The sequence below is a fragment of the Schistocerca cancellata genome, chromosome 8 (genome assembly GCF_023864275.1).
Source record: "Schistocerca cancellata isolate TAMUIC-IGC-003103 chromosome 8, iqSchCanc2.1, whole genome shotgun sequence".
Classification (NCBI taxonomy): Eukaryota; Metazoa; Arthropoda; class Insecta; order Orthoptera; family Acrididae; genus Schistocerca; species Schistocerca cancellata.
Window position 1 is genome coordinate 60,053,859 of NC_064633.1, and position 10,681 is coordinate 60,064,539.

The 10,681-nt window shown below is 43.9% G+C and overlaps 1 protein-coding gene across 1 annotated transcript in view; it reads right to left on the reverse strand.

The window, feature by feature from the left end:
- LOC126095254 (leucine-rich repeat-containing protein 55-like) overlaps window positions 1-6,776 on the reverse strand; it is a 29,201-nt gene extending 22,425 nt beyond the window's left edge. Inside the window, exon 1 of the mRNA XM_049910008.1 lies at window positions 6,645-6,776. Coding sequence (XP_049765965.1) covers window positions 6,645-6,712 — 68 coding nt within the window. The 5' untranslated portion in view covers window positions 6,713-6,776. The remainder of the gene's footprint in view (window positions 1-6,644) is intronic.
- Window positions 6,777-10,681: the final 3,905 nt, after the last annotated feature.

The following is a 10,681-nucleotide window of genomic DNA, read 5'->3' on the forward strand; positions in this document are numbered from 1 at the left end:
TGGCAGTGGAAACAGCGCCCCTCCACTGTAGGTGTTCCCAGTGTGGGACGACAAGCAGACGCACGTGGCCAAACAGTCCTCCCACCTTGGCAACAGGTGGCGTCACCGTTGATACGACGCCCAACACAGCGAACAGACTGTACAGGACATGTCTCAAAGCAAGTAAAAGCAACCAAACATGTTAACACATGCAAGTCAGATGTCAGCTGCCGTAGTGACACTCTGGAATCGGTTTTTGACCCCATATGCAGCAGCAAGCTTCACCTTAAAACTGGGTCGACGATGGAAGAGCTCACCCACAAATAACGTGTGTTAATGGGGGCAATCCTCAGAGTGTGTCTATTTTTTTAATTACATGTTTTATTGAACTAAAATAAGTATTACGAGGATTTATAAATTTCTATGCGTGTTTATGCCTATGCAAAAAATATCATTTCCTTCTCTTGCAATTAAAATAATAGTAATAAAATTTTAAAACAGAAGAATTGTCATTGTTGCATTCTCATATCTGATCTCAGAACAGTCTTCAATCTAAATCTTTTCCTTTATAGCTTAAAATGATTTCCTCAGTCGTCTTATTCCATCAGGTCTGTTTTTGTTTTGTAATGTGTGCTCTTCATCGTTATTTTCCATTCTTAGCCCGTCTCGAGCATCAATGCCGATAACTGCGCACTGACGGTCCCTACCTCGCCCATGGATGAGATTTGAGACTCCAGTGTTGCAATGACAAATACTCGGAAGTCCTGTACAGTAGAGTTCTTACGTATGGCGAGAAAAAAATGCCAAGTGTCCAAAAACCAGGCAACTACATTTTGTTTTAAGTCAAGGCATTTCTAACTCAATTTCAAACGAACGTTAATCGTTTTCTTGGATAGATATTTGTGTCCCATGTTTACATCAACACTACACACTTCGTATAAGGCTTAGGGAGTTGTCTCATTTTATGTTTCTTAGCAAGAGCTGCGTGGGTTTTGGTGATGAAATCTAGCCACGTAGCTCTAATATTTGTGGGTAAATCTTTGCGTGGACATTTCTTGAAACGTGTGACCAGTTTCTGTGATGATATTTGATTGCCATAGAATGCTTAGGAGCGAGTTGGATTAATTGTTGGTATGTTCTCCCTGCGGATTATTTCTACGTGGCAGAGACAAACCTCTAAATTTTGCATCCTGGATCGACATAAATCGGCGACCTTAAATCTGAGGGTCGAAACATCTGGAAGATATTTTCTGTGGTGCTTCCTGTACCTTCCCTAAGTATCTTGCTCGTATGTTTTAGGGATAATAAAATTTGAAAAGAGAAAATACTGACATAAAGACGCTGTAAAAGCCGGCCGTTGGTGGCCGAGCGGTTCTAGGTGCTTCTGTCTGGAACCGCGTGACCGGTACGGTCGCAGGTTCGAATCCTGCCTCGGGCATGGATGTGTGTGATGTCCTTAGGTTAGTTAGGTTTAAGTAGTTCTAAGTTCTAGGGGGCTGATGACCTGAGATGTTAAGTCCCATAGTGCTCAGAGCCATTTGAACACTGTAAAAGTGGAATACACAACATAAATTATACAAATAGTCTTGGGTAACTGACAGTCATTTCTCTTCTTTTGTTGACCGTATGTCTTTTCATCATTTGTGTGGGAGCAAGTTTCCGATTAGACAGGGTTGATGAAATATCAGTGATGATATTTTCCCTAAGGGAAGAGATTGGGAAGATGACATAAACTTTTTAACTTAGAATGATCAGGTTTAAGAGGAAAATTTTTGCTAAGTTAAGACAAACACCAAGTAAACTAATTTTCGTTTTCTTTTGGAAGAGTTTTTTTGCCTATCTTTAATGGAAATGGAAGGGTTAGCCTGAGACGTGAAGAAAATATTCTCATTTGTTCTGAGACTTTTTCCTTTTTATTATTTAAGGCTACGAAATAGTTTATTTTGCAAGTTAGGATTGACTTTGAAGAGACTTCCTGATACAGTAAGAAGTATTCTTGGCTAATATTTTGTGTCACAGTGATTTTAGGCTTAATAACGGAAAAGGAATGCTAAGATTACTGAAAAAGCTATTTTTTATTTTTTAGTGCACCGATTTATCGCTAATATTTAGGATTCGACACATATTTTGTGCAACGATTTGTTTTTTTTCTTTTTTTTAATGTAACAATATACTAGGACATTCCCTATTTATGGAAGCGTGTTCTATTAACGAGTTTATTAACCGAAACGCGATGTCCTAGTGTGCTAGTTTCGCTTTCATTACGTCAATAGAATCAACGTCGTGTTGGCTTAATACGAGATCACTACGCGGAGTGTTTCTTCCATCCGTTTTCACTTCCAGCAGGTATCAAATCAGCTGTATTTCGGGGCATTACAATAGGATACGAATATACAGGGTGGGGAAAATAAAAGTAGGCCGGACGAGTGGATACGACTGGACATGAATGAATGCATATAACCACACCACGTGATGCGCTCACCACGTGTACGTCTTCTACGTGATCCGGACCGGTTCAGATAGTGTGCGCTATGCCAGTGTGAGAGTAGCAATGCCAAGTTGAGCAGCGGGTGTTCGTTGTGCAAAGTTGCGTGAGAACAAAGCCGTGGATACGGTGTGGTCAGTTGCTTGCTGAGAAGTCTAATAGCGTCAACTTGCCAGCTAAGAGTGCCGTCCAACGCTTAATCTCGAATTTGCGTGAGACAAGAACTGTTTCGAACATGTCAAAAAGCATTCTGAAACATTCCCGCATACCAGAAAATGTGGCTGCAGTTCACCGCAAAGTGCTTCAGAGTGTTGCCATATCAAAGAGACACATGTCGCAAGAGACCTACGTATCACGTTATCACGTCGATGCTGCGGACGAATACACCACCTGGACCTGCATATCCATCCCTACTGAGTTCTGATGTTCGTGCATTAAAACCGTCAGCTACTGCTCAGCGCCTCCAGTTTTGTGAGTGGCTTTCCAGCGAGATGACAATGAATGGCTTGGACATCTCTTATTAGAATCACAGGTTCTGGGCAGCGGAGAATCCGCGTAGCTTCCACGAAACACCTCTGCGTGGTCATAAGGCTGGAATTTGGCGTGCAGTGTTTGCACGCCACGTTATTGCTCCCGTCTTCTTTCATCAGACGCTGACTTCGGCGCGTCACATTGCTAACATTTGGAAACCATTTGTGGCAGCATTAACGGAGGAGGAAAATACCCACAGTTATTTGCAACTGGATAGAGCAACTGCCTGTACAGCTGGCCGAACTTTGGAGCAGATTCGCACAACATTCACGCCTGACAGATCTGTCAGCAGAGGTCACTCTGGTCGCTGCCCTAGCTGGCCACCCAGGTCACCTGATCTGTCAGTGTGATTACCTTGTTTGGGGAGCCCTCATGTCTAAGGTGCATCGCAAAAACCCTCGTAGTCTTCAAGAACTGCAACAGAACATTTCGGATGAGATTGTAGCAATTCCAGTAGTCCAGCTTCGATCCGCCTTCAGCAACTTGCTAACTAGGGCCCAAAAGTGCCACGAGCTGAGTAGTGGTCAGTTTCAGCAGCTACTGTGTTTCCTTTCCTCTGCTGTGTTTCTCTGTACCCTGGAACTCTGTCCTCCAGGCCACGTTTATTTGCCCCGCCCTGTACATTCGAAAACTCGACTGCACACTGTGGTGCAATGGAAGTTAGTGGTAGTTACACCAGGATTCTTACCGCCACAGCGTGTGCGGGTGAGAAATAAGATAATGGTGCTATGGTATTAAGTTATTGAATCAAGAATTTGTTTTCTAATTTAAATATCATGATTCATAATTTTCCTCACTGCCACCAGAAATAATAAGCCGACCACCGCCACGCACTAACCGACCGCCACCTCGGAGATACTGCCAGCCAGTGTTTGCCACTATTTGCCCTCAGTCCAATAACTTACGAAAAAAATTGTAGCTGAAAATCAAATGGATATCGTTGTCTTAATTAAATAACACATAATGAGATTATGTATGCTTGTTGACATCTTATTGTCAAAGCTAGTCGTGTATTTGGTACGATGAAGTAAAGTCCACAAGAAGTGAAAATTATTTTGTTCATCTTCTCAATCAAGACCCATTATTATTCTTTTATTTAATTAGCAAGGACTGAGGGAAAATTATTTTCGTGTTTTGACTGATTCTTACAGCAGAAAGAGAAAATAGTCTGAGATTATGATTTACAGTTCAGCTTCAGATTATTCAAGGTGCTGCCCCTTCAAGAGAATATTTTCCTCACTGACAATTTTCGACGAAGATGACATTTAACAAGAACAAATGAAAGTGTTTTCGCTCAAGATAAAGTCAATCTACGTTCGAATTTGCTAATTACTCGTCAGGAAACTTCAAAGATTTAGTTGTGGCTTATGCACTGGATAATAGAAATCCGAACACGGTCAAGAAAGACTGAATCAGATGTTTTGTTGAGTGGAAGGCTGATTAACCGAAAACTGAATTTCTGCTATACTTATATGTCGGAAAGTGGATCCCTAATGCCGCAACACACACACACACACACAATCGCACGCGTACTGTAATGGACTGATAAGTCTCTAATCAAACCAGTACTGCGCAAACTCCACGCGTGCTGCAATGGGCTGATAAGTCTCTCATCAGACCAGTACTGCGTAAACTCCACTTAGCACAGTTAGTTACTTAATTTGTCATTGTCATATGCTAATATTCTGCATCAACTCTTGTGGAACAAGGTGGCTGATATTAAAAACTATGGCCATATATTGATCGATTACAAGACTGTGTCCGGTTTACGGTTACATGGTATTTAATTACTGTCTATACTAAGTAATTCACAAGAAAGTTTGGCGACAAGCATCGGATCGTAAATGCTTAATCAGATCGAAAAACACTGGAATACTATGATTTATAGAGAAGACAAGGAAATTCGAAAATACCAGAGCAGCTTCAACAGTGATAGTAAAGGATTTAAGTTAAAGAAACTGTTGATCTCTCTCTTAAATAAAAGTTGCAGAACTACCTCATCTGTTGAACGAGATTCACCCAGCGAAGAGAGAAGGAGATCAAAACACTGGACACAGATGTCGGAGCAGTGCAGTTCAGACACCAGTCCCGCCATTAAGATTTAGGTTTTTCATGGGTTCCCTGAAAGGTTTAAATCAAATACAGTGATAGTTAATTAGAAAAAGTGATTTCCTGCTCCCTCGTTGTCCCATTCGATGTGCTGCTGCCGTTGTAATGATACCATAAGCCAAATTACGTTAAACCGCAATGTGCGTTTCTTTCTTAGAAGGATCTGTGAGACAAACTTCTGCACGACTCGGCTAATTTCGACTCGATTCGGGTGACAGTATGCCAAGACACCACGACGATGTTGCGCATTTGCCGATAAGCGATTCTTTGGTTTCCTCTGTGTGTATCAGTTAAGCGTTTAAGCTTTTACTTAAAAAAAGAAAAAGCAGCACACGTCGAAATATCTAATCCCCGTGCCAGTATCCCCTGATGATGTCTCATGCCAAAGAAAACGAAATTTTGGGCAGAAAATTGAGGTTTAGGCCTCTAACAAAATCCTGACAAAACAGACGTCACCAATAATGAGACACCTGCACCGCATATCAGTTTCAGTTTTTCTTTTTGATTTGTCTGGTTTCCATTAGCACTGTTAAAGTCTGTGTACTGTACGCCTTCCATGGTTTACGTAGTGAACAGTCGATGTCCCATTTGTTGTATGAAACCTCCCCTTAGAAAAATTTATGAATGACTGTTGCGTTATTTGATTTTCAAACAGCTGAGCAAAACTGAACGTACTCAGACATTTCTCTCTTTACTTATTATGATCATCACTAAACTGATACACAATATTTTTAGCGCAACGCAATCTGACTTTCTACAATCCCTACAAAAGAATGGCCCTGACTGACAATAACCTGTAACTTTCACAAATCACTTACCTCACAAAAATCTTCGTTACGCGAACTACTGCAATACAGCGAGCGCCAATACTGCCAGCTAAATAAAAGATTCTAACTACTGAAGGCACTAACTACTGATAGGCATAGTCAGCAAATGAAAGATTTTCATAGAGAACAAACAATGTATTTACCTTAATAATGTTCAAAAGTCATAATATATATCTCAGTTCATGACATCCACTCTTACAAATTTACTCTCTCTGATGGAGACATGTCCAGATCATCCGCTCTCAAAACTCTACCATCTCTCTCCCCACATCCACCACTGCTGGCGGCTCACCTCCAACTGCGCAACGCTACGCGCTGATCACATCGAACTGCCCAACACTACAATAGCAAATATTGCAACAATGCTGACCACCCTCAGACTGCACACAGCACAGTCAGCGATTTTCATACAGAGCGCTACGTGGCATTACCAATATAAAAACCCAAACAGCCTACTTACAGTTATTCATTCCGCATTTATGGACACTACTTTTGTTTCCAGTGTTCGCAAACAACCGGTTTAACATGCGCTTCTAAGTATTTTCAAGGCCTTCTCAGTACTGGTAGTGCGTTAATGGGTTCATTGTGTAGCTGATTTGATATACCCAACATACTGTGTATTTCTTGCAGTGAATACACGATATCGAAGTGTAGCTAGGTTTCTGCTTTGGGTGTCAGAAATGATGTGACGAAAAGGAGGGTGCTGCTCTTACCTGCTGGCCTTGCCAGACAGACCTCCCACCAGGCCATGAGCTACGGTGGACAGCGCCCTGGTTTCCATCGCTGCCTTCCTAGGTGGTCCTCAGGTTCACGGAGTCCGCCAGCAGCTCCCGCTTGACAGACAGGCAGTCACACTCAGGAAGGTAAGATTCACTACAAATGTTTCTCAAAGCTTCAGTTATCGCAAAGGGATATTCTTATCTATCGTTGGCGATAACGTTTCGGAGCTATTATCCAGGTAGCATTACACGTAGCTTGAAGTCTTATCGTTACTGGGTGCATCCTCTAAGGTTTACACAAAGCTCTTTCTATCTCTCACTTTCTCTCGTGTTTGTGTGCGTGCGTGCGTGCGCGCGCGTGTGTGTGTGTGTGTGTGTGTGTGTAATAAAAATGAACGAAGATTTGAGAAATGAATATACTCACCTGCAGTTGGAGCCGACTTGTCGAAGAGTATACACGCGAGCTATTTGCGTTTTAGACGAACTGACAGGAGTGTTGAATCTCGCACCGACTATGATCATTTTAAAACTGGAAGAGACGGGCCAACAACTATTGTCACTGGACAAAGCTGTGAAAGCTGAATATTTATTATCGGAGAAGGTTTTCCATAACGTTGCGCCGCGCGGGATTAGCCGAGCGGTCTCAGGCGCTGCAGTCATGGACTGTGCAGCTGGGCCGGCCAGTGTGGCCACGCGGTTAAAGGCGCTTCAGTTTGGAACCGCGCGACCGCTACGGTCGCAGGTTCGAATCCTGCCTCGGGCATGGATGTGTGTGATGTCCTTAGGTTAGTTAGGTTTAAGTAGTTCTAAGTTCTAGGGGACTGATGACCTCAGATGTTAAGTCCCATAGTGCTCAGAGCCATTTGAACCATTTTTTTGTGCAGCTGGCCCCGGCGGAGGTTCGAGTCCTCCCTCGGGCATGGGTGTGTGTGTTTGTCCTTAGGATAATTTAGGTTAAGTAGTGTGTAAGCTTAGGGACTGATGACCTTAGCAGTTAAGTCCCATAAGATTTCACACACATTTCAACATTTCATTTCATAATGTTGCACCGACTTGATGATGTCATGAAAACAGTTCTTTTGGTCGTAAAACGCGGTCAGTAGCTCTCCCTTCGTCCGAACAGGCTTCAGAAGACCCAACGGAACCGACCGACGGCCGGGTCATCCACAACCACTGGCCATCGCTGGATGCGGACGTGGAGGGGCACGTGGTCAGCACGTCAGAACGTTACGGGAAAGTATGATCAGTTCCTGCCTTCCATGACGAAGAAAAGAAAGGATTTAAACATAAAGTGCCTTACATAAAATAACAATTAAAGAAGTGATGGCTAGATTTTCACAAAGTTGAAAGTACCTTCCTAAAAAATGACAATAACTGCCTGCGGAGTATCATCAAAATTCGCTGTTGCGAAACTCGTGGAGGGTCATCAAACTTGTTCGTACAGTTAACCGAACGTAGTAAAAGGCTTAAGACAGCAATTTTGGAGCCACAGAATTAACGTATGGCCGCAAGTGAAGCTCCGAGCAACTGCAAATGTTGAAGGTTCCAAATTGGTCACTTCATCTCCTACACGAGAGAGGCATTCGATCCCAGTCGTAGAGACTTCCCATTCTTTGGGAAAGCCTCGCTGACAACGAAACAAAATGAAACAATCCGAACAGCTGATAAGAAGGTCTACCTCTGCAACAGTATCCTTCAAGAGGTTAAAACGCAGCGCTACCCTCTGATTGAATTCTGTCAGGTGACAGCCACATGTGCAGAGATTCAACTTCAAGCCTTTGGAAGAGGTTTTAAATGATCTTCCAAATGATGACCCAGATGCACTAGAACTTGTCTATAAATTGGGTTGTGATGGTTGACAGCGAATTTAAACCAAAATCCGAAAACAACCATGATCATGATGCGAACATATTTAAGTCTTCTTTAGTGCCCCTGCAACCTATTAGTCGCACGGATACAGGACTAACTCCTCGCTACTGAAGACCAATAAAAATTAGATTTATTCATGAAACAGCTAAAAAGGTACAAAATCGCAATGACAGAGGGTGATTTATCCATAAAACATACATTGCTGATGAATATGATAGATGCAAAGGTCTTCAATGAAGCAATTTGCAAGGCTGGCTCAAAAGACTTCAGTGACATTCAGAAAACAAAATACACACGTCAAAAAAAGTTTTGCATCACCTCGGTTCTGAGCGCTACGGAACCTGTACAGGAAAGTGGAATAGAGATCAACATAAACATCATTTCCGCCCTTTTTATTGCTCATGAAAACCACACACTGCATGTTGTACCGCCATACAGTGAGACCTTCAGAGGTGGTGGTCCAGACTGCTGTACACACAGGTACCTATAATACCCAGTAGCACGTCCTCTTGCAGTGATGCACGCCACTGTTCGTCGTGTCATACTATCCACAGGTTCATCAAGGCACTTTGTCCCACTCCTCAACGGCGATTCGGCGTACATTCCTCAGAGTGGTTGGTGCGTCACGTCGTTCATAAATAGCCCTTTTCAATCTATACCAGGTGTGGTATCACCGCCAGACACCACACTTGCTAGGTGGTAGCTTTTAAATCGGCCGCGGTCCGCTAGTATACGACGGACCCGCGTGTCGCCACTGTCAGTGATAGCAGACCGAGCGCCGCCACACGGCAGGTCTAGAGACACACGTCCTAGCACTCGCCCCAGTTGTACAGCCGACTTTGCTAGAGATGGAACTGACAAATAGCGCTGACAAATAGCCTTCAGCGACCTAGCAAGGCGCCATTACCGGTATCATTTAATATTTATCTATGGATGCCTGTATCATCAAGACCGATGTTCTCCAATTATGGAATAAAGTTAAGTATTACTTCAACTCCTTACTTTATTTGCTACATTAAATTACATTGACCTGTTCCAGACCTCACGCCATTCTGCGTGAGCTTAGCGTGCATTTCGGCCTCCTCTAACTACAAGGTGTTGGCACTTCTGCCAACACTTCACCAGGCATGTTTGATAGGGTTCATGTCTGGAGAACATGCTGGCCACTCTAGTCGAGCGACGTCGTTATCCTGAAGGAACTCATTCACGATGGAGGCGCGAACTGTCATCCATGAAGACGAATGCCGCGCCAATATGCTGCCGATATGGTTGCACTGTCGGTCTGAGCAGGCCATTCACTTATCGTACAGCTGTTACGGCGCCTGCCATGACCACCAGCGGCGTACGTCGGCCCCACATAATGCTACCTCAAAACAGCAGGGAACCTCTACCTTGCTGCATCCGCTGGACTGTGTGTCTAAGGTGTTCACCCTGACCATGTTGCCTCCAAACATGTCTCCGACGATTGCCTGGTTGGAGGGATATGCTACATTCATCGGTGAAGAGAACGTGATGCCAATCCTGAGCGGTCCATTCTGCATGTTGTTGGGACCATCTGTACTGTGCTGCAAGGTGTCGTGGTTGCAAAGATGGATCTTGCCTTCGGTGTCAGGAGTGAAGTTGCGCATCATTCAGCCTATTGCGCACAGTTTGAGTCGTAACACGACGTCCTGTGGCTGTACGAGAAGCATTATTCAACATGGTTGCGTTGCTGTCAGGGCTCCTCCGAGCCATAATCCATAGGCAGCGCTCATCCACTGCAGTAGTAGCCCTTGGGCGACCTGAGCGAGGCATGTCATCGACAGTTCCTGTCTCTCTGTATCTCCTCCATGTCCGAACTACATCGCTTTGGTTCACTCCGAGACGCCTGGACAGTTCCCTTGTTGAGAGCCCTTCCTGGCACAAAGTAACAATGCGGACATGATCTAACCGCGGTATTGACCGTCTAGGGATGGCTGAACTACAGACAACACGAACCATGTAGCTCCTTCCTGGTGGAGTGACTGGAACTGATCGGCTGTCGGACCCATTCCGTCTAGTAGGCGCTGCTCATGCATGGCTATTTACGTCTTTGGGCGGGTTTAGTGACATCTCTGAACAGTCAAAGGGACTGTGTCTGTGATAAAATATCCACAGTTAACGTCTATCTTCAGGAGTTCTGG